Source organism: Pseudophryne corroboree, chromosome 1 (assembly GCF_028390025.1).
Source record: "Pseudophryne corroboree isolate aPseCor3 chromosome 1, aPseCor3.hap2, whole genome shotgun sequence".
Lineage (NCBI taxonomy): Eukaryota > Metazoa > Chordata > Amphibia > Anura > Myobatrachidae > Pseudophryne > Pseudophryne corroboree.
In genome coordinates, this window is record NC_086444.1 from 418,344,742 (window position 1) to 418,370,035 (window position 25,294).

Below are 25,294 nucleotides of genomic sequence, written 5' to 3' on the forward strand. Positions count from 1 at the left end.
ATCGTAACCCCTTGCTTCCGAAGGAGCACCATCATTTCCGCCATCACCTTGGTAAATATTCTAGGTGCCGTGGACAGGCCAAACGGCAACGTCTGGAATTGGTAATGACAGTCCTGTACCACAAACCTGAGGTACTCCTGATGAGGTAGATAAATGGGGACACGCAAGTACGCATCCTTGATGTCCAGAGACACCATAAAATCCCCCTCTTCCAGGCTTGCAATGACCGCTGTGAGCGATTCCATTTTGAACTTGAATCTTTTCAGATAAATGTTCAGGGATTTTAAATTCAATATGGGTCTGACCGAACCGTCCGGTTTCGGTACCACAAACATTGAGGAATAGTATCATCTTCCTTGTTGAAGGAGGGGAACCTTTACCACCACCTGCTGGAGATATAACTTGTGAATTGCCGCTAACACTACTTCCCTTTCTTTGGGGGAAGCTGGCAGGGACGATTTGAGGTAACGGTGAGGGGGCATCACTTCGAATTCCAGCTTGTATCCCTGAGACACAATCTGTATAGCCCAGGGATCCACCTGTGAGCGAACCCACTGGTGGCTGAAATTTCGGAGACGCGCCCCCACCGCTCCTGGCTCCTGTGGAGCCCCAGCTTCATGCGGTGGATTTAGTGGAAGCCGGGGAGGACTTCTGTTCCTGGGAACTAGTTGTGTTCTGAAAATAAAAAAACCTAACTAAAATACTTTATTAGCAAGCTCTGGAGAGCTCACTAAAAGCACCCAGCTCTGGCCGGGCACATATTCTAACTGAGGTCTGGAGGAGGGGCATAGAGGGAGGAGCCAGTGCACACCAGGTAGTACTAAATCTTTCTTTAGAGTGCCCAGTCTCCTGCGGAGCCCGTCTATTCCCCATGGTCCTTACGGAGTCCCCAGCATCCACTAAGACGTTAGAGAAATGCATTACTGTAGATTCATTTATTTAAAAAAAATAATAATAATAATTGTGGAAAATATTCTACTGTAACTCACCAGTTATTTCCCCATTCAATCATTGTTCCCGGCTAGAAGATCAGAGTGGAACATAGATGGTACTGAAGACTTATTACAGTATAATGTCAGCATGCCCAAATGCTGATTTTCTAGTTAACCATTAAAAAAACACAACACGCTATATTATCTGCTAACGATTTTACTTAGACTCATTAAACTAAATGCCCCTATATTTCTCATATTCACAAAATACATTGTAAGTAATAAGCAAGTTCCTGTCTACCATATGAACAATTTTCTCCTCACTTACTTAGAAACATAGAATTTGACGGCAGATAAGAACCACTTGGCCCATCTAGTCTGCCCCTTTTTTTATCCTTTAGGTAATCTCAACCCTTTTTGAACCTTAATTCTTTGTAAGGATATTCATATGCCTATCCCAAGCATGTTTAAATTGCTCTACAGTCTTAGCCTCTACCACCTCTGATGGAGGCTATTCCACTTATCCACTACCCTTTCTGTGAAGTAATTTTTCCTTAAATTTCCCTTGAACCTGCCTCCCTCCAGTTTCAGTGTATGTCCTCGAGTTCTAATACTTTCCTTCCTTTGAAGAATGTTTCCCTCCTGAACTTTGTTAAAACCCTTGGTATATTTGAAAGTTTACATCCTGTGCCCCCTTTCCCTTCTCTCCTCCAAACTATACATGTTAAGATCTTTTAGCCTTTCCAGGTAAGTTTTGTGATGTAGGCCATGCATTATTTTAGTTGCCCTTCTTTGTACACTCTCTAATGTATTTATATCCTTCTGGAGATATGGTCTCCAGAACTGCACAGTATTCCAGATGAGGCCGTGCTAGTGACCTATACAGTGGCATTATTACTTCGTTTTTCCTGCTATTAATTCCTCTCCCTATGCAGCCAAGCATCTGACTTTCCTTTCTCATTGCTTTGTTGCATTGCTTTCCTGCCTTTAAGTCACTTGAAATAGTGACTCCTAAATCCCTTTACTCCTCAATAGTTTCCATTATAGTACCCTTAATACTATATTTATCCTTTGGGTATTTGAGACCCAAGTGCATGATTTTGCATTTTTTAAGCATTAAACTGTAGTTGCCACATTCTTGACCATTTCTCAAGCTTAGCTAGGTGATCAATCATTTGTTTTACCCCTCCCGTGTGTCTACCCTGTTGCATATCTTTGTATCATCTGCAAAAAGGAATACTTACCCTTCAATACCATTTGCAATGTTACGAACAAATATATTAAAGAGAACTGATCCAAGTACAGATCCCTGGGGTACTCCACTGGTAACATTTCCCTCCATAGATTGCACTCCATTTACTACAACTGTTTCCTATCCTGCAACCAGGTTCTTATCCATTTAACAGTTTTATAATCCACCCCCACGCTTTCAACTTTATTTAGCAGTCTGCAATGTGGGACAGTGTCAAATGCCTTACTAAAGTCTACATATGCTACATCTACAGCTCCCCCTTGATCTATTATTTTTATCACAGAGTCAAAAAAGTAAATAACATTTGTTTGACATGATCTCACACCAGTAAATCCATGCTGTTTTGGATCCTGTAAGTTGTTCAATTTAAGATATTCCACAACTCTTTCTTTTAATAGTTTTTCCATTACTTTCCCTACTACTGATGTAAGGCTTACTGGTCTGTAGTTACTTGCATCTTCCTTGCTTCCACTTTTGTACAGTGGAACTACATTCGCTCTTTTCCAGTCCTCTGAAATGGCACCTGTATTTAGTGACTCGTTAAATAATTCTGTTACTGGTGCCCCCAGCACATCTTTTAGCTCCTTTAGTATCCTTGGGTGTATCCCATCTGGCCCCATTGATTTATCCACTTTTAGTTTTGAAAGTTCTGTTAGGACCTTCTCTGTAAATGTACTATCATCTACCTTATTTTTTATGAATGTCCTTGCAACTTAAATATGGCCCCTTCCCTTCTCCTTCTGTAGTAAATACTGAGCAAAAATAATTATTTAGGTGATCTGCTTTTGCCTTGTCTCTCTCCACCAAATTCTCACTCTCTGTCTTAAGTCTTGTTATTCCTCAGTTTGATTTTCTCCTTTCATTTATATACTTAAAAAAGTTTTGCCCCCTTTATCTACTGACTGGGCCATTTTCTCCTCAGCTTCTGCCTTTGCACGTCTGATCACTTTCTTAACATCCTTCTGTCTGTCAAGATACACCTCTTTGTCGTTATTATTTTGAGTCTGTTTGTATTTCTTAAAATCCATCTTTTTTTGCTTTCACAGTAGTTGATACTTCTTTTGTGAACCACACTGGCTTCCTTTTCCTGGTGCTTTTCCTAACCCTTTTGATACAAAGGTCTGTTGCCTTAGTATTGCACTTTTCAGTTTTTCCCACCTCTCCTGCACCCCATCCAAGTTCCTCCAGTCCAATGAATCACATAAACATCTCCCTATTTTTGCAAAGTCAGCAATTCTAAAATCCAACACCTTTGTTTGTGTGTGACAGGAGTTGGATCCTGTCTTTATACTAAACCATACTGCTTGATGATCACTGGATCCCAGGTGCTCACCCATATATGTCTGATATCCTGTTACCATTTGTAAGAATTAAATCTAATATTGAGTCTTTGTGAGTGGGCTCCCTTACCAATTGCTTGAGAGATGCTCCCTGTAAGGAATTTAGAAATTTGCTACTTGTAGCTGAACTTGCAAAAGACCCCTTCCAATTTACATCAGGTAAATTAAAGTCTCCCATGATTATGACTTCTCCCTTTAAAGCCATTTTAGTGATGTCCAACAATTAAAAATGTAAATTTAATATCAGAATAAAACTGACCTTAAGTCTGTATGTGCGCAGTTCGTATATGTTGGGTCCTTTACGAGGCGTTGGCTCATTCCAGAAACTGAACTCGAGGAGGAGCTGGTTTCTGCGGGACAGTAGCATCCGACTACGTTCCTCACGGAAAGCCAGATAATCCTGAAAAAGTAGGAAACGTGTACTGCATATCTACAACTGACAAGCTAATAACATACTTGTTCTATGAGAATGAAAACATACAATAGAGTAGAATCAAAACCAAGGTGAGGAAAAAAACTTAATATAACACAAGCAGTAAATAAAGTATATAATAACCCGATGCGCTCATATTGCGTATTATCAAATTAATTCAGATCGAGATCTATAGCATCATCATCGTTCATTACCTTGTTATTTCTCAATTTATTCATACAGTCCATTAGTGCAGGATATCCCCCAGAAAACCGCCACAGATGCACTGAAAGGAAAACCAGTATTTAACCAGCATCAGTGCCAAGACCCTCCCACAAAGCCTGCACTCACCTGCTTGGTCCTGCTCCCCATACCATGTATTCCAATTACCCACTAGGTCACATGGGTAATCCGCATCTTGATGCAGCTTGGGTAACACTTCTTCTCTATACATAATAGAAGACATGTAAAAGGTATAGGATACAAGGTGTAAATGCAGTCTCATAATATGGCCATATCTTATATTTAATGTTATACACATGAGCACACACATTGGTAAATATACTATTTCTCAAGGCAAAAATCACATTGGCTTTTAGTAGAACCATAAGCAGGAGCTGTCACCAGGGACTTTACTCAATCATTATGATAAGGAAAGAGAAAATGTGGCCAGCATGGAACCAATATGAATGCTGCAGGAGCACTAAAAGTGCTGCTGTATAGTACATCAATAGGAATGGTAGTGGAGAGAGTTGTGGGTCCTCTCAAAACTTGGTGGATTGTCCTGTTAAAGTTATTTCTGAACACTGTACCTGCATGTTGGCAGGGCGGATTTAGGGTTCTGTTCTCCCCTAGGTACAATAATGGCCGCCCCCCTCTGCACAATTTCATTATTTTCATTGTTTGGGTATAAGCACTCAATTGGTGATTGGTAGTTTAATATAACATAATAAAACAAGCCATAAACTAGGATATTTTATTTTAGTTGTAATTATATATGCATACTTATAAGCAGAGGCAGTTTACACCCCACTCCAGACGACATACAGTACAGTGAAAATATTTTGTACAGTAGTTACTGGTAAATATCAGACTGACAGTAATAGCACAAGTTTCCAAGGGTATGCAGTTAATATACCGCCTGTCGGGATCCCAGCGTTCAGGAAACCAACACCGGAATCCCAACAGGCGGCTAAATGCTGGCACAGCCCCGTATTCCCACTTGGGTGCTGGGAATATAACCTGTGGTGAACCGTGCCCAATGTGTGGCGTGCGTAGCGAGCCCACGAGGGAAATCGCTGCCGGAATGCTGCTGTCAGGATACTGACAGCCGGCATTCCGACAGCAGATATATCATATGTATTCCTTTCCAAGTGCCGCCACCATCCAGTGGCACCCCTTGTATGTTGGAAACATTGTGTTTGTTCAGAGGTTGTAGGTGGCTACATTAGTTTCTACAAAATAAAAAATGCTAATAGTGAACAATCATTGTAAGCCTTTCCATATAGAATCTATTCTCCACCAGAGATCAGGGCCATTCCAGTGGAGCAGCTGCATGGGGACAGCACCCATAGGGACAGATCAAGACAGGCCTGACAGTAACATTAGAGCCATCCACAACGCCAGTACTAATTTGGAGCCAGGCAGTGCTAGGCTCTTCTGGGCACCTCAAAAGCAGCCTGGGCCATGACCTACGCAGCTGCACTCTGTTCCGCCTGCACAGTGCTCTACAGTGACTTTGGGGCCCATTTAACAAATAATATTTGCGACTATGTCCCCAAAACCACCCGTTATGGGGGGGGGGGGGGGGGTTTGGTTGCAAATATTAGGGATCTCCTGAATGTATAAAGGAGGGATCGCAGCAAGTATCTCTGTTACCTGCTGCAATCACCCTCCATATCCGCCCCAGCCGTATCCCCCATAGGTTTCTATGGGGAATGCGATGCTGCCTGATGTGTCAATATCAAGTCCACTGAGACTGCAGTCACTGCTGGTGCTGGGGGAGTTGCTCCAAAATTTCTCACATGAGGTGCATGTAGCCCTCTGGCTGACCTGAGAAAGATCACTTATTTTTTGCTGGCTACTTAAATTTAATTGTATAAGCAGTTTATTGGTGGTAATCAGACAGATATCGGATTAACTCAGAACATTGCTATAAAAGTGCTTTAATTTTAGAGAGGATACAATATTGCTGTTCAAAGCAAACTGATTGCCTATACAGGAGAAACATCAAGAGCAGCACAGTTCCCCACACATAGCACAAGAGCGGATACTCACGTCAGTTTGTTATAAGCATCCAGGCATTCTGGTTTCACATTATGAACTGTAAATAAGAAAGGGCAGCAGGTCACTTTTTAGGGAAATTCTAGGACATCTGCTAGCTTTATTATACAGGTACGCCACCGATTTTCTGGCAACCGATGATCCGGAACCTCTTTTAATCAGGACAATTTTTCTTTGTCCGGATTAAAGGGGGTTAGGGACGTCTTTTAATCCGGATCATTTTCTGCGCATGGGCGTAACACGCAATACGTGCAAGTCTCTGTGTGTACAGCTTCCGCGGACACTGCAAGCATCGGTGGGGCTGTTATGGCATCCAAGGTCAAAGCAAGTACCGCACATGGGGGGTAATTCAGAGTTGATCACAGCAGCACATTTGTTAGCAGTTGGGCAAAACCATGTGCACTGCAGGGGGGGGGGCAGATATAACATTTGCAGAGAGAGTTAGATTTGGGTGGGTTATTTTGTTTCTGTGCAGGGTAAATACTGGCTGCTTTATTTTTACACTGCAATTTAGATTTCAGTTTGAACACACCATGCCCAAATCTAACTCTCTCTGCACATGTTACATCTGCCCACCCTGCAGTGCACATGGTTTTGCCAAACTGCTAACAAATTTGCTGCTGTGATCAACTCTGAATTACCCCCATGGGCAGAACACACAGCGCGCACAAGTGTCAGCGAGTACAGCTTCTGAGGGCACTGCAGGTGACACAGCAAGCATCAGTGGGGCTGTTATGGTGTCCAAGGTCACAGCAAGTATCTGATACCTGTTTTGCTTATAAACAGTTTTGCATACACTACTGTGTTTATTCATTAATTAATATTATACTGTAGCATATATTTTACTATTTACTGCTTTAGAAATGTTCTGAAGGTGCAAAATTAGTAAAGAACATTTCCACAGTTATTCCAGCAAAATCAATTATCCGGCACGGCACTGGAACCGAGGATGCCGGAAAATAGGTGGTGTACTTGTACCTGTATCCCATTCCCACCCTATTTAAAGACCATATCAAGATCAACTAAGCCAAACTTGAATTGGAGTAAGCAGTGTAGAGTACCACATAACATTTTGTTCTATGCTTCTTGCATTTACAAACATCAAGTGTGAATTCAAACAGTTGCATGGTCCGTGGTCTGATCCCCCCGCCAGCTCCCTGCTTGCCGATGCGCACGGGAATCAGAGTGTGGGTCCCCCGATACCGATCCATGGTGACATGTATTCACCGTGCATCGGATCGCGTGATCCTAACTGTAGCAGTCAAGATCTTTGATCCGACGTGCGAGCGGCAGGTACGTGCATCGGATTGGAATCGTTAACGGAAAAGGTACATTTCTGTCCCAGTGGCCCCAATTTCGATGCGTCGTGCGATGCATCGAAATTGGGGCCACTGGGACAAAATCGTCCTTGTGTGTACCCATACTAACAGTCAACCGATAAGCAATTATATTAAGATCCAGGCACATTTTCCTCATTCTACATGTCCTAAACTGAACAGAGGTACACAATTTCTGTGAAAATCTCACAAAAACTTTATTTTTTAATTAATAAATCCTAATGTCCTCTCAATCTCCCACCAAACCACCCAGCTTAATAATGGAGCAAGGAGAGCTTACATTGAATTTTGTACAGGCCACTGGTCTCCTGTTTAGACAGCAAGGTTGAATGTGCATCTTTGCGAGGATCAACCTTTCGCACAAAAAGTGACCGAAGCCAGCTGCTCTCTCTGGAATCTGATGAATACCTGACATGAGAAATTGTGTTTTGCAATTAGGAGACATTTGTCTATTTGCCTTACAACATTTAAAAAGCTTGTTATATACAGAATTGAAAAATCACAACGGTGCTGTAATTCATTATCAGACATTAGATATAATCACTTCACACAATCTCATTAAAAGGCAAGAAAAAAAAAAACCTGACTAAATGTATTTTTTGGAACCATGTAATAATCTGAATAAGATCATATGAAAAGTTGATCATTATTTATTAAAAGTTGTTTCTATCTTTTGCAGTTGTGAGCAAGAGATTTCAGGTGCTATGTATTTACTTTATTGTGCAGAAACAATGTTGCAGCAATATGTATATAGCTACACCTGGTGATACTGTTTTCATTTGAATAATACAAAAAAAGGAAAAAAAAAAAAAAAAAAATAATAATAATAATAATAATAGATAAGAGAAACCATGCTAATTTTTATTAAATACAAAAATATTACTATTTAATCTATCACTGGATCCCTTGCTTAGGATAATAGATTCTTGGCCTGTATTACAAGGTATATGTGTAGGAACCTCGGAAATAAAAATCACAGCTTTTGCTGATGATGTCCTCATCCATATATCAAACCCCAAACGCTCACTACGACCTCTTTTGGACTTAATTGATAGGATAGGTTCTACCTCTGGTTTTCTTGTCAATTTTGAAAAATCACAAGCGTTTTATTTAAAACAAGGATTTCATCGTCCAAAATGGGCTGGACAATTATCTTTGAAATGGGCAAAAACAAGACTTCCGTACCTGGGTATTCTCCTTCCCAAGAACATATCTAATTTATATGACATTAATATTAAAAAAAACAATTTTGCAGATTAAAACGGGGATCGAGGGGTTGAGTCACCTCCAATTATCTTTCTTAGGTAGAGCTAACATACTTTGTATGATTTATTTTCCTAAAATATTATACCCATTACAGGTTCTTCCTATATTATTGTCCCGAAACGATCTGCTGCAGCTAACCTCCCTTTTTAGGAAATTTATTTGGAATAATAAACGGGCACGCATTGGATTAATTAAACTATATCAGCCCAAATCTAATGGAGGAATTAACTTCCCTGACATTCTAACATACAATTATGCTGCCCATGTCCGTTACATTAAGGACTGGTTACATCACGAGCAAACATACACGGACACCTCCTTGGAACAACATTTCATACCTACACTATCATTGGCAGCTTTTTTACACACTAAAGATACAGAACTACCTTTGGACTTGATAAACAACCCTCTCCTCCTTACCACTAGAAAAGTTTGGATGCTATTACGAAAAATACAAAATTCATCAAAACTTTTCCATACATCTACCCTTTTTACAGAATCCAAATTTCCAACATGGTAATGCTGCTAACCCATTCTATGAATGGAACCTAGAAGGACTTTATAGAGTAGGCCAACTGATTAATTATAAAACTCATAAGCCGTTTTCATACTCAGATGCAGCGACTAAATTTACATTTCTCGGTCCTCACAATCTCATATTTCTTCAAGCTCAACATTATGCTAAATCAGATCTCTAAACTAATCCCGGCGGGCGATTGGGGCAACCCTCTGGATGACATGTTAAAATCGCCTCTATCTAAAGGGGCTATTTCCTCTTATTATAATTATCTTAGAACCTCACTGGAACACTCATCCCTTAAAACTGGTATTGCTAAATGGTTGGAACATTTCCCATCCCTTACAGTAGACATTTTGTTAAAAATGTTACAGACCTCGATTGCCACATTTCCAGCAGCTAAATATGCAGAGATGTACCTTAATATTTTTCATCGATCTTACATTTCACCGCACGGGGATCACATAATAGGCCTGTTGGACAATCCTTGTTGCCCTAAATGTGGACATCGATCCGCTGATCTTTATCACTGTTTTTGGGCATGTCCTTCCCTAAGACAATTTTGGTTAATGGTATGGCGCTATGCCTCTCAACACCTAGTAAATTATATTCCCCACACGCCGGAGTGGGCAATATTTGGTCTATTACCACCAAACATTCGAGTATCCAAACCGGTTAAGAAATTCCTATTGGCAATATCATCTGCAGCCCGTAAATCAATCCTACATATGTGAATACAAAGTTCGACACCAACTTTAGACATGTTTACAGATAAACTATTTTTTATTTGTCACATGGACTGGTTAGAGGCTTCTCTCCAAAAAGAAACCCGTACTGAAAGTTTTTTTGCTACTTGGGAGTGTTTCATTGAGGTTCTTCCTATATCCACTAAAGAAACCATTGTTAAATGCTTTCGTGACACCATATGGTATGAAACTCGGGTCTTCCTTCGGGACCCTCCTATCACTATTTGATAAGATTGATTGCATTTCCGTGGTCTCTGGTTCCTCTTACCGCACATATATTTACTATACTTATTTTTACCTTTCATCTACATAATATATTATATGTATAATATCTACAATATTTGATTTCTTCTCTCTACATATATTGTATTGAACTCTCTGATGTACTTTATTCTTGTGTTTAATGGATTTACAATTACACACATATATTTGTTGTACTTCACTTTTATTGCTTCAATAAAAAGAAAAGTTTAAAATAAAAAAAAAATTTTATTTTATTTTTTTGCTGAAACTAATAATAATAATAATAATAATAATAATAATAATAATAATAATAATAATAATAATATGTACAGTGCATCGGGGGAAGTATTCACAGCGCTTCACTTTTTCCACATTTTGTTATATTACAGCCTTATTCCAGAATGGAATAAATTCATTTTTTCCCTTAAAATTCTACACTCATTACGCCATAATGACAACGTAAAAAGGTTTTTTTGAGATTTTTGCAAATTTATTAAAAAATAGGATTTTAATACTTACCGGTAAATCCTTTTCTCCTAGTCCGTAGAGGATGCTGGGGACTCCAAAAGGACCATGGGGTATAGACGGGATCCGCAGGAGACATGGGCACACTATAAGACTTTGAATGGGTGTGAACTGGCTCCTCCCTCTATGCACCTCCTCCAGACCTCAGTTATAGGAACTGTGCCCAGGGAGACGGACATTTCGAGGAAAAGGATTTTTGTTACACTAAGGGTGAGATACATACCAGCTCACACCACAAACACACCGTACAACTGGATTAGCAGGAATACCAGATAACAGTATGAACGAAAAACAGCAACAAGCTGAATATAACCGATACACAACCTTCGTGTAACCGAAAACAACAACTAACAATACAACTCCAAGTAACAGTCCGCACTGGGATGGGCGCCCAGCATCCTCTACGGACTAGGAGAAAAGGATTTACCGGTAGGTATTAAAATCCTATTTTCTCTTACATCCTAGAGGATGCTGGGGACTCCAAAAGGACCATGGGGTCTATACCAAAGCTCCAGAACGGGCGGGAGAGTGCGGACGACTCTACAGCACCGATTGAGCAAACATGAGGTCCTCATCAGCCAGGGTATCAAACTTGTAGAACTTAGCAAAAGTGTTTGAACCCGACCACGTAGCTGCTCGGCAAAGTTGAAGTGCCGAGACCCCTCGGGCAGCCGCCCAAGATGAGCCCACCTTCCTGGTAGAATGGGCCTTCACTGACTTCGGCAACAGCAATCCAGCCGTAGAATGAGCGTGCTGAATCGAATTACAAGCGTGCAATAGTCTGCTTGGAAGCAGGATTTCCAATCTTGTTGGAAGCATACAGGACAAACAGAGCCTCCGTTTTCCTAACCAGAGCCGTTCTGGCGACATAAATGTTCAAAGCTCTTACGACATCGAGAGATTTTGGCACCGTCACGGCATCCGTAGCCACAGGCACCACAATAGGTTGATTTATGTGAAACGAAGAAACCACCTTCGGTAGAAATTGTTGACGAGTCCTCAATTCCGCTCTATCCACATGGAAAATCAAATATGGGCTCTTGTGAGACAAAGCCGCCAATTCCGACACCCGTCTGGCGGACGCCAAGGCCAAAAGCGTGACCACTTTCCAAGTGAGAAATTTAAACTCAACCTTTCGCAAAGGTTCAAACCAGTGAGACATAAGAAATTGTAACACCACGTCAAGATCCCACGGTGCCACGGGTGGCACAAACGGAGGATGGATATGCAGCACTCCCTTCACGAAAGTCTGAACTTCAGGAAGGGCGGCCAATTTTTTTTGAAAGAAAATAGATAAAGCCGAAATCTGCACTTTGATGGAACCCAATTTCAGGCCTGCATCCACGCCTGTCTGCAAAAAATGGAGGAAACGACCCAGCTGAAACTCCTCCGTAGGAGCTTTCTTGGCTTCACACCACGACACATTTTCTCCAAATACGGTGATAATGCTTCGTCGTGACCTCCTTTCTAGCCTTAAGGACAGTGGGGATGACTTCCCCGGGAATACCCTTTCGAGCTAGGATTTGGCGTTCAACCTCCACGCCGTCAAACGCAGCCGCGGTAAGTCTTGAAATACGCATGGCCCCTGCAGTAACAGGTCCTCTCTGAGAGGAAGCGGCCAAGGATCTTCTATGAGCAATTCCTGAAGATCCGGATACCAGGCCCTCCATGGCCAAACTGAAACGACGAGTACTGCCGGAACCCTTGTTCGTCTTATGAGCCTCAACACTTTTGGAATGAGAGGAAGTGGAGGGAACACATATACCGACTGAAACACCCACGGAGTTACCAGGGCGTCCACTGCACTGGCTTGGGGGTCCCTTGACCTGGAACAATACCTCGGAAGCTTCTTGTTGAGGCGAGACGCCATCATGTCTATTTGAGGAATTCCCCAACGACTTGTCACTTCTGCAAATACCTCTCGATGAAGAGCCCACTCTTCTGGATGGAGATCGTGTCTGCTGAGAAAGTCTGCTTCCCAGTTGTCCGACAGAGCACTCACGTGCTTTTCCACCCAGCGTAGAACTCTTGTGGCTTCCACCATTGTCGCTCTTTGTTCCACCCTGGCAGTTTACGTACGCCACCGCTGTTACGTTGTCCGACTAAAATCAGGACAGGTAGACCTCGAAGAAGGTGTTCCGCTTGCAGAAGGCTGTTGTAAATGGCTCTTAACTCTAGAACGTTTATGTGGAGACAAATTTCCTGGCTTGACCATTTTCCCTGGAAACTTCTGCCTTGTGTGACTGCTACCCAGCCTCGGAGACTTGCATCCGTGGTCAGCAGGACCCAATCCTGGATCCCGAACCTGCGTACCTCTAGAAGGTGAGAACTTTGCAGCCACCACAGGAGAGAAATTCTGGTCCTGGAAGATAGACTTATTTTCCGGTGCATGTGCAGGTGAGACCCGGACCATTTGTCCAGCAGGTCCCACTGAAACACCCGGGCATGAAACCTGCCAAACGGAATGGCTTCGTAAGCCGCAACCATCTTCCCTAGCACTCGAGTGCATTGATGAATCGACACTCTTGCCAGTTTCAGAATCTCATTGACCATGCATTGGATTTCCAGAGCTTTTTCCGCTGGAAGAAACACTCTCTGCAGTTCCGTGTCCAGGATCATGCCCAAGAAAGGCAGCCGAGTTGTCGGAATCAACTGAGACTTTGGCAAATTTAGAATCCAACCATGATGTTGCAGAACCGTCAGGGAGAGTTCCACATTTCTTAGCAACTGCTCCTTCGATCTCGCCTTTATCAGGAGATCGTCCAAGTACGGGATAATTGTGACACCCTGCTTGCGTAGGAGGAGTACCATCATTTCTGCCATCACTTTGGGCTTTCTAGGGCCCCGAGGGTCTTCACCAAACGGCAACGTCTGAAATTGGTAATGATAATCCTGCACCGCAAATCTCAGGAAAGCTTGATGTGGAGGATATATCGGGACGTGTAAGAAGGCATCTTTTATGTCGACTGACGCCATAAAATCCCCCCCTTCTAGACTGGAGATCACTGCTCGAAGAGATTCCATCTTGAACTTGAAAGTTTTCAAATACAGATTGAGGGATTTTAGGTTCAGGATCGGTCTGCCCAAGCCGTCCGGCTTTGGCACGACAACGACAAAGTGGCTTGAATAAAACCTTTCTCCCCATTGGGACGGGGGTACCGGGACAATGACACTCTGTTGACACAGCTTTTGTATCGCAGCACTCACTACTTCCCTTTCTGGGATAGTAACTGGCAAGGCTGATTTGAAAAATCAATGGGGGGCACCTCCTGAAACTCCAGTTTGTACCCTTGGGACACTATGTCTAACACCCAAGGATCTAGGCCCGAGTGAAACCAGACCTGACTGAAGAGTCGGAGACACGCCCCCACCGGCACAGACTCCCGTAGGGGAGCCCAAGCGTCATGCGGTAGACTTGGCAGAAGCCGGGGAGGACTTTTGGTCCTGGGAGCCTTACACAGCAGGCAACCTTTTTCTCCTTCCTCTACCTTTTGAAGCAAGGAAGGACGAGCCTCTTCCTTTTTTGTATTTATTAGGCCGAAAGGACTGCATCTGATAATGGGGTGCCTTTTTCTGTTGTGCTGGAACATAAGGAAGAAAAGATGATTTACGCGCTGTAGCGGTAGACACCAGGTCAGCGAGGCTGTCACCAAACAAGACACTACCTTTATATGGGAGAGCTTCCATAGCTTTCTTGGAGTCGGCATCAGCATTCCATTGATGAATCCACAGCGCTCTCCTGGCCGAGACTGCCATGGCATTGGCCCTTGATCCCAAGAGGCCAATATCCCTCGCCGCATCCTTTAAGTAAGCTGCAGCGTCCCTGATACAACCGAGAGTCAGAAGAATGTTATCCCTATCCAGGGTATCCATGTCAGATGCCAAATTATCAGCCCACTTAGCAATAGCACTACTCACCCAAGCCGATGCCACGGCAGGTCTGAGGAGTGCACCCATAGTGACATAAATGGGCTTTAATGTCATTTCCTGCTTACGATCCGCAGGATCCTTGAGGGCAGCAGTGTCGGGAGACAGAAGCGCCATATTCTTGGACAGCCGGGACAGAGCCTTGTCCACATTGGGAGATGACTCCCACTCTTCCCTGTCGTCAGAGGGGAAAGGATATGCCATAAAAATTCTCTTGGGAATCTGCCACCTTTTATCAGGCGATTCCCAAGCCTTTTCACAAAGATCGTTCAGTTCATGAGAGAGGGGAAACGTCACCTCAGGCTTCTTTCCCTTATACAAACAAACCCTTGTATCAGGAACAGCAGGTACTTCAGAAATATGTAAAACATCTTTAATAGCCACAATCATGTACTGAATACTCTTAACCAATTTTGGATGTAAACTGGCCTTGCTATAGTCAACACTGGAGTCAGAGTCCGTGTCGGTATCCGTATCAGCTATTTGGGTAAATGAACGCTTTTGTGACCCTGAGGGGGCCTGTACCTGGGATAAGGCGTCCTCCATGGATTTTCTCCACGTTTGTGTCTGAGAATCAGATTTATCCAGCCTTTTAGACAATAACGCCACATTTGCATTCAGTGTACTCAACATATTCACCCAATCAGCAGTCGGCGGGGGCCAACAGAGTTATTCCCAAATCCTTCTCTGCGCCCCCAGTAAACTTCCTCCGGGGAGGAGCACTCAGCCTCAGACATGTCGGCACACCGTACCGACACACACACACACTCACAGTGGCTATAGGGGACAGACCCACAGGGAAGCCTGTTAGAGAAAACACAGAGGGAGTATACCAGCTCACATCCCAGCGCCCAAATAATACTGAAAAATATATGATGAGTGCGCTGTTCTAATAGCACCAAATTACTGTGCCCCCCTCCCCCGTTTTGCTCGCTGTACTTGATAAGGAGAGTGGAGGTCCGGGCCAGCGTCTCTGCAAGTCTGTGAAGAGAGAAAATGGCGCTGGTAAGCTGTGAGGGCTAAGCCACGCCCCCACCTCGGCGTGCTGTAGTCCCGCTCAATTTCAAATATTTATACTGGTGGGGGCTTATATTTAGTGCCTAGGCACTTATAATATGTCTCTTTGCCAGTTCAGGAGAGCTCCCCTAGTGTGTGTCCAATCTCTCTGGGCACAGAATCTAACTGAAGTCTGGAGGAGGGGCATAGAGGGAGGAGCCAGTTAACACCCATTCAAAGTCTTATAGTGTGCCCATGTCTTCTGCGGATCCCGTCTACACCCCATGGTCCTTTTGGAGTCCCCAGCATCCTTTAGGACGTCAGAGAAATAAAAAAAAACCTATAGAAAGCACATGTACATAAGTATTCCCAGCCTTTGCTCAATACTTTGTTGATGCACCTTTGGCAGCAATTACAGCCTCAAGTCTTTGATATATTCTGTTTAAGTACTGGCTAACTCCTTTTCTGAGCATCATACAGGATGTACAAACTGGCTGTTCTATGTACACTTGTTATCTATGTCACATCGAGCTGATATATTAATCTGCACAAACAGGGACAAGAACTTCAAAAGGAGCCCTTCTTTGAGATGTGCTGTGACGGCTGCCATGGGTGCTGCGCCATTTTAGGCTACAATAGGCTATCACCATTTTCAGATGCCATAGCTGCAGGGACCAATATCATTCCGGATATTGGTAAATCTGGCAGCATCACATCCCCCACAGGAACCTATGGGGGATACAGCTGCTGGTGGGAATGGAGGGATCGCAGCCAGAAAGATGATTCTCTTCTGAACAAGCACTTGAGTCCTTCATAAACACAGTTACAATTTAATGTTTTAGATGGAAACTAGAAACCACCTTGAGCTGAACTTCTGTAATAGTATGCACAACAACCCTGTCGTTGTTATATATTAGAAAGGGAGATCTGCAAGACAGAGCCCCTAATTCTGAAGCTTTAAAAAATTTAAAAAAGAATATATACATATATATACACACACACACACACACACATATACATACACATATATACATTCTAAAATAACAGCAGAAAAAAAAGTATTCATGGCTCTAAGGCGAGCTTTTTCAACCAGTGTGCTGTGGCACGCTAGTGTGCCGCGGAGCCAGAGCAGCTTCCTGCACCTTCAAAGTGAACTGTTGGCCCGAGCTCTTCTTAGAGGATTAGTCGTGCTCTGGCCGTGACCTATGCCTTGAAGACACGGCGGTGTGATATCATAGGTCACGGCCGCCGTGCAGGGCCTGGTCCGGGGCTTCTGGCGCCCCGGGCGGCATTAGGGGGCGTGGCTTCATACAGGGGGAGTGGTCAGTTACGCCCCCTGTACTGTTGTAGGATGTGCGGTGCGCGATGACGTCATCGCGCACCGCACAGCAAAGGTCCTCTCCACGAAGGTAAACTAGACGCTAAGCGTCTAGTTCCCTTCGTGGAGAGGACCTTTGCTGTGCGGTGCGCGATGACGTCAACGCGCACCACACATCATTACAGTGAAGGTCCTCTCCAGGAAGGGAAATTAGACGCGTAGCGTCTAGTTTCCCTTCACAGCGGGCAGCCCACGAAGGGAAACTAGACGCGTAGCGTCTAGTTTCCCTTCACAACGGACAGCGGGCCGCGGCAGCGGGGGGCACCACAGCAGCAGCGGATCTTGCCATGGTGCGACACCTTCCGGATGGCGCAGGCGCCCTCCGGAAGGCGGCGTCCCGGGCAAAAGTCCTGCTTGCCCGTGGCAAGATCCACTACTGCCGCCGTGTCTCACCACCTAGCCAGCCCACCCGCCTGCATACACATCTTCCATTTCCCGCATGCATACACAGCTTTCCTTGCCCACCCACATCCACACCTACCCGCCCGCTGCTCAGTATTCGCAGCACTCTACTATGAACAACGCCCGCCACTGAGGGACAGGGAGGAGGACAGCTGACCGGTAGGGGCTAATATTTGTTATTTTATTTCTCCTGTGGAGAACATTAGGATTTAATGTGGGGAGAATAAGGATTTATGTGCGGGGGGGGCGGGAGGGGGGAGATTGTGAATAATTCATGTGGGGAGCAACATGATTGTATTTTCTGTGTAGGCCAATGCATGTGTGGATTTTTTTTCTACTGTGACGGCCAATGTGTGTTTTCTGTGGGGAACTGATGGTGTGCCTTGGCAATTTTAAAATATTGTTCGGTGTGCCGCGAGTAAAAAAAAAGGTTGAAAATCACTGCTCTAAGGGAACATACAAATACTGAATGTAATCCCTGTAAGAAAGTTTTAAACTTCCGGAATTACGGTAGATTTTATTAACAAATTTGCACTTTATTTAATAAAATGTTTAAATAGCTGATAGTTACATAATTTGACAATAAAAGAAAGTAATAATTTTGGAAAAACAATTAGATTTATACAATTATATTTATTTATAGATACAGAAAGTCTGATAATTGCATAAACATTTATCAATGAAAAATAGGATGCACGGTAAATAAAAATCCACAAATACAGTAGTTCAGCCAAAAACAAATTCAGCAACCTGCATGCCTGATATATAAATTATATACACACAGAAAATATCAGAAATATTTATTGCAATTAAAGCACCATCATATGTATCTGTGTAACTGTGCCCAAGTGATCCGACAGCAGTGACATGCCTTGAGAAATGTACATTGCACAGAAACAGATGTCGGGTCACACATATGCGGCCACAGTGACACAGATGAGTATTCTTGTAATTAAGTGTGTGCTATACTGTATGTATCGGTTAGCCTGTTAGCACTGTGTGGCAATAAATATTTTTGATAGTTAATATAGGATCGCCCTCCTTTCACCGAGCTAATGGAAGGAGGAGGAGACTGGGGCGGTGTGATGTGCCAAGGGTTCTGGGCTTGGCGGCTGCCAGAGGGTTGCCTTTCATGTGATCAAACATGATGCAACCAAGCAACGCAAGAGATGAAATCTTCAGACGGGTCCAGATTAATAAAGAGAAATAATAATATTAATGAAAAACTTCTATTGCCCTAAAGGCAACTTACTAAGCGGACTACTTCTGTGGCAACTAAGAAAATTGTGTGTTTGAGAGTGGAGGAACCTTATGCTCCTGCATCTCTATCCTGATGGAGGAGGGAGCAATAACATTTTGCACAGATGAGTGGGAATCTAAAGCCCAGCACTCCCCCACTCTGTGATATTTATTACAGTAGGATTTGTAAAAAAAATCGTAGGCCTTACTGGGCTGCCATATTGTTCCTACAAAATGGCAGCAATTAAATGTAGATGCCACAAATTAGCAAAAACAAATTAACCCATTATATTATTTTGAAGTGTAAATTGTTTTGTTTCTAATGTATGAAAATGCGTTGGGTACGGGATTCCTGCAGTCGGGATCCCGGCGCTCAACATACCGATGCCGGTATCCTGGCCACCAGAATGCCTGCAGGGGGCCGAGCACAATGAAGCCCCTTGCGGGCTTGCTGTGCTCACCACGCTGCAGGCTCGGTGGCTCGCTGTGCTCGCCACAGGTTTTATTCCCACTCTATGGGTGTCATGGACACCCACGAGTGGGAATAGCCCTCGGCCTCCTGCTGGCATTCTGGCGGCCGGGATCATGACTACATCCCATGAAAACTCATGCTGGGTACACACTGGCCTATGTATCGGCCATTCTTTTTAATGGCGGATATATCGCTGGCCCATCAGCTGGTATGTACCAACAATATATCTGTGAATGCTGTCGTTCACAGACATATCGCGCCGCCCTGCATCACACACAATGACCAATATATCTACAGATATATTAGTATATCGTTGTCTGTGTATGGGTGGTCAGCTGACCGCCCGTACACATGCTGCAGCAGCCGGCGGTGATTGACGACTGAACAGGGCAGGCGCATGTAAATGCCTGCTCAGTTCATGACGTCAGTCACGATGGATCGGGCAGTGTGTATGCACAACACATGGCCCAATCCAGCTATAGATATATCTGCAGATCCATTGATCTGCAGATATATGGAAGAGTGTGTACCCACCATTATACCTAGTATTCAGCTTTTTACAATTTTGAAAAAGGCGAATTACTGTAATAGTGAAGCAAGAATCACAAAGTATTTGCAAGTGGTATTTATAGAAAAGAAGTCACTGCTTTTTTTGGCCATTTTGCTTAACTTTTATTTAGAGTGCAGGAATAAGCAAAAAGACTAATATATTATTTTCTGAAAATACAGTCTCCTGAAAATAAGAAAAATAAACCCACCAGGGTATAATTTGTTTGGGAGCTGCATAAGATTAAAAAAAAAAAAGAAAAAAGTAGAAAAATTGCCTCATCACAGGGGTGAGAAAACAGCAGCAACGTAGTTCAGGAATTAATGCACTGCTTGGGATCTTTGGATATTTAGAAGTAGATTTACTAAAGCTTCTAAAACAGACAAATGGTGGTGTTGTCCAAAGCAACCAGATTTCCTAGAATGCAAAAGAGAAATGATAGCTAGAATATGATTAGTTGCTATGGGCAACTCCATTACTGGTCTGTTTTAGAAACTTTAGTAAATCTATCCTCTAGGTTATCACATGAACAAGCCACAGGGCCTGCTCACAGGCTGGTGTTGAGCCCCACGCTAAAGTCACCTGCCTCTATGATCTCTCCCTTTCTGAAAAAGAATGATTGTTTAGTTATCAACTTGGTAAAAAAAATCCAATTAGGTGGATAAATGTTCATCATCAAACAGAATAATGTCTAGTTTGCAGATTATGATGTGGAACTTGTCCGGCACATGCTGGTTATATACGGGAAGTTTACATTTATTTATTTACTTCCTTACATTGTCCTTTCACACACTTCTTATCAGTGTCATATGCACAGTAGGTTAAAGAGGAGGAAAGGAGATCAAAAGATAAAAGGGGTGCAAAACAGGATGGATGTGTTTGGAAGATTGAGTTTCTTGGAAGAATACTTGATTCCCTTTTAAATGCATTTAGAGATGAGAAGTTAACTCCTTTTCTGAGGGCTACTGAGCTCTTTCATGTAATGTCAGGTTAGTTGCAGGGTCGTTTGGCCAAGAGGAAGGTTGTGTCAGAAAATCTGGTTTTAGGAGGTGTTGAGTGCTGAAAACACCTCTATATTAAAGATGTTCTGAAGCTAGTTCTGAGACTGGAGTGGAAGAGACTTGTAAGTGTGGGGCGGTGTAGAGGTGTCATCTATTTCGGGAAGCCTAATCAATCAATTTGCAGGTAAGTGGATTAGACCTTGGGGAGAAGAAAGAGAGAAAAAAAAAGTGTCTTGACTCTAAGGAGGGGCTAGCCACTAGGAATTAGACATCTGTGTCTTCCTGACAGCCCCATTAAGCGACCAGCCTAACTGGAAAGGTCTCAGTAGGGTATATTGCCAATCCATCCCTGAATGAAGGACCATGTGAATATTAAAGAGAAAAGAAAAAAAAAGACACCTCTTTGTAAAGAGTTAGGCCTACTTAATATGCCAACTTTATTTATATTTATTGATTTAAAAAAAACACAACAGAACATCTCTATTGGATTGAACACTGAATAAATATAAATGGCTATAAGACATAGCTGCAAAAATAAGTAGATAAAAAAAAACATTAGTCTGAACAAAGCCATGCAGTTACTATTTTATAGTGAAGCAAATAAAAAGTAAACCAGACATAGCCACATAAACCTGAATATACCTGTTTACTCACTGTGGTGATAAAGCAAAAAATGTAAATTGCTTAGAAAATAAATACAACCTTTAACCTTCTCAACCACCAAGCCTTATGAATTGTAAACAAGTGAGGTGATAGTTCACAGGGGTATGTGAGGTTTTGCACACACAGACTAACTGATTAACCAGTTCCACACAGAATTAGATCATAAATATACTACTATCCATTGAATATAATTCACCACACTGAGTTACAGTAGCAAAACAATAACAAAAAAGTATCTTGCAAAGGAATAACAGAATGATGCCAGTAATCATTCAGCCTTAGGACATAGGAATGCAAATATGCAAACACTTGCAGTCCTATGACAAGTGATTATAAATGTGCAATATACTGCACCACGTTCCCCTGCAAACATGTAGCTACTATACATCAGGTGAGTCTAATTATTCGGGGTAACAATAGCTGACACAGATCAACTAGTACCACACAGTGCAGTAACCTGCATCCCAGTGGCTGGGGTATTTCACTGACAATTACTCGCAGGACTATAGTAAATGACAGGTGAATGATACCCAGGCCCCGCATCTTACCAGCACGTCACTTCGGCCACACATCCTCGTTTCGGGCCGCAGCAGTGGCGCACCGCGGAGATAAACGACGTCCGTACCAGCATGTTCCCAGAAGGGTCACATTAATGATGGATCCCAGGTAGATTAGCTCGTACGTGCGCACTCCCGCCGCTCTCAGCCTGCTGCTGCTACTACGCATGTGCAGGGGGGTGGGGGGGATGCGAGTCGAAGAAGTGCTGCTGCTTAGCGGTGGTGGCTGTGTGTGGCACTGTCTCACTAGTCATACAGGATGGAGGACATTCAAGTTAAGGAACAGCTGGATTGGGTGATTTTCATTGAATGAATCTGAGTGTGTGGAGCTGTGCAGTATATATAGTTTGTGGAAAACTAACCACCTAAAAAACTGATATTGGGTGGAATACAACTGAATATCTTACCAGGACTTATCAACAACCTATTATGCTGCATCTGGTGCAGGGTTGGACTGGCCCACAGAGTAGTTGAATTATACATTAAACATATTTTACCTTATACTGCACAGGGCTATGGTGTATTCTCTACAGTGCAATGCTGCTATTAATCTGCTACATTACCGTGCACTATCCGTATTTACTATATATATTTGTCAAAGGGCCCAGCCTATGCATTCTCTACAGGTTGGGCAAACAAATGTAGCAGCTGGCCACACACAGTCTGGAGAATGACCACACGCCTAAACGTAGGCCCCTCATGCCCCAGTCTGACACTGATCTGGTGCCTGTAACAATCCGGACAGGTAGCAGAATGCGGGAGTAGTAGTAGGTCCACATTCTGTAATCTGTAAGCAGAGCCGTTTCTTGCGGCGGTCGAGACATTCCTTTGCACGGGGCGCCTGCCGCGGCTCTTTAGGTGATTTCTTGCGCTCCCCCTCTGCCCCGTCATTACTACTCTGCTCCGGGGGTGGAGTTTCGCATAATGAGACGTTTGTGTCATGATGCAAACACGTCATCACGTGAAACTCCACCACCGAGCGGCATACTAATGACGGGGTGGATGGGGAGCCAGCCCATGACACAGCAACGGGAGGGCGAACGGGCGGGTGGCCTGCCCGGTGATTGATGCTGATGAGTGCTCCTTTAATTGCGGTATGGACAAGGTGAGAACAGCACCTTTAGTACAATTGAGGATTGCCATCAGTAGAAATAGCCACTCAAGGCAGTTCCTGCAGTGAGTCTGGACACTGATGGCGGAGCGTGTCCCGTTTCCATGTTTCTTTTGTTGGCTGCTGAAGCTGCAGGGAAATGTGCAGCTGCTGCTCTCTGAATATGCTGCATAGTAAAGCAGAGGCGTTTCTTGCTGCGGGCGAGGCGGGCCTTTGCACGGGGCACCTGTCGCGGCTCTTTAGGTGGTTTCTAGTACTCCACCCTCCTCCCCATCATTACTACTCCGCTCGGGGGTGGAGTTTCACATCACAACGCAAACGTGTCATTATGTGAAACTCCGCCTCCGAGTGGAGTACTAATGATGGGGTGGAGGCGGAGCCAGGACACAGCTACGGGCGGGCTTGCTGGTGAACAGGCAGGCGGGCTGGCTGGCGAACGGGCGGGAGGAGGGAGATCGAGTTGGGCTGTAAACCCCAAATAGCACTACACAGCCCTGGCAAATGGCATTACACAGCCCTGGCAACGATTATGACACCCGTCCCAGCGCATGAAACCCCTGGCAACTAGCATGGATCCCAGTGCATGAAACCCCTGGCAACCAGCATGACACCCAGCACGTGAAACCCTTGGCAACGAGAAGGTAATTTAAAGGTAAAAAGAAACTTTACTGTATGGCAGAATGTATCAAGGGCATTGCAGTTTGTAGGGCTTAATATGGTGGAATTTATTTTTTTCTTTGTGGTGGCCGTGATCTTTTGGTGCACGGTCAAAAACTGGGGTGTAAGGTAGTCTTTTCAGGCGGGACCAAGCCCTTTTTTCCCCCAAAACCACGTCCATTTTTAAGCGAGGTCACGCCCCTTGCAGGGAGTGCACGCACATTTTTTATATATATATCTATGGGGGGTGGGGGCGCATTTTTCTATGTCAATGGGGGCGGGGGCATTTTTAAATCTCGCACTGGGAGCCAAATTGTCTAGAAACAGCCCTGCCTGTAACCCACTTGGTTTTCCTGACACAATTATCATGGTCCAGGCCTCCTGCAGGTAATAATTCATTTGTGACACTCATTAAAATGTTTCAAAAAGGAAAACAAACTGACACTAAGATTACTGGTTTCACTGAGCTGGTGATATATCTGCTTTTTGTCATTACATGAAACAAAATAAAAATTAAACAATTTTTAATATCTAACCTATATAAAGATCAACAATAAAAGGGAGTAATAAATCTATATCTCAATTGCAAAATAATTCCTATAACAAAAATTTATTTTCCATTTTTTTGTCGCCCTATGGTTAAGGCTATTCTTCAAATGATGAAATTATACATAAACAAAAAAATGTAGCATAGAGTGATATTGTTTTTCAACCAATATAAATACCCAGTAAAATGTTCATAGAATAAAAGATAATGTGTTGTTGATTTCTTTTTATCCATCAAAGAAAAGGAACTGCCATAATAAATATATAATCAAAACTATGTCTATTCACTCTAAGGGGCCCATTTATCACTGATCGCATATTAAATGCAATCTTACCACCCAGGATCTCATTACAATATGCAATCTCTTTGTCTGGATGCCTCATACAGCACTCGCAGGGACAGGGGCTCCGATGTGCTCAGACAGTAGATGCTAGATCCAAGTGTCTAAAGGAATTCTGAAGTCAGGGGGAGGAGCTAGGCCAGCGGGATAGTACTTTCACTATCCACACCAACAACTACTCTCTTTAGGAGCCCAAGACGTGGCGAGCAAAGCGAGCCTTCGTGGGTACATTTTGGCTACCATGTTCTGAACTTGCTCCTCCCCCTCGTGATGTCAGAGGTCCATTAGCCAACTTGAATTTAGTCATAACCGTGCTCAGACGACTGCAGGAGGGTGGATTTAGGGGTGATCCTAGGCACAACAGTAACGGCCGCCCCCTGCCTGAATAATTATTTTATTTTTATTGATTGGTTATAAGCCCTCATTTGATGATAGCCGATTTAATAGAATAATAAAAAAGTCACTAGCTATGAAATGTTTCGACTTCTAATTATGTATTCATCGGTCACATAAAGGGGGCGCCGGAGCTGTCTGCACTGGGAGCTGTCAGGGTCCAAAACCCTGTGCAGTGTCACAATCCTGACTGTAATTCTCATATTTGGTG

General features: G+C 43.4%; 1 protein-coding gene across 5 annotated transcripts in view; it reads right to left on the reverse strand.

Moving 5' to 3' along the window:
• The window catches only part of NIPSNAP1 (nipsnap homolog 1), a 74,881-nt gene that overhangs the window by 27,109 nt on the left and 22,478 nt on the right, over positions 1 to 25,294 (reverse strand). For 3 of the 5 annotated variants that reach the window (XM_063913355.1, XM_063913356.1, XM_063913357.1), the window contains exons 3-8: positions 7,837 to 7,964; positions 6,214 to 6,259; positions 4,288 to 4,382; positions 4,152 to 4,222; positions 3,784 to 3,924; positions 990 to 1,021 (exon numbers count right to left, since the gene is read on the reverse strand). In XM_063913355.1, coding sequence (XP_063769425.1) covers positions 990 to 1,021; positions 3,784 to 3,924; positions 4,152 to 4,222; positions 4,288 to 4,382; positions 6,214 to 6,259; positions 7,837 to 7,964 — 513 coding nt within the window. Of the gene's footprint in view, positions 1 to 989; positions 1,022 to 3,783; positions 3,925 to 4,151; positions 4,223 to 4,287; positions 4,383 to 6,213; positions 6,260 to 7,836; positions 7,965 to 22,026; positions 22,236 to 25,294 lie in introns of those variants that run through there. The other 2 variants (XM_063913358.1, XR_010171222.1) reach the window with 2 other exon arrangements.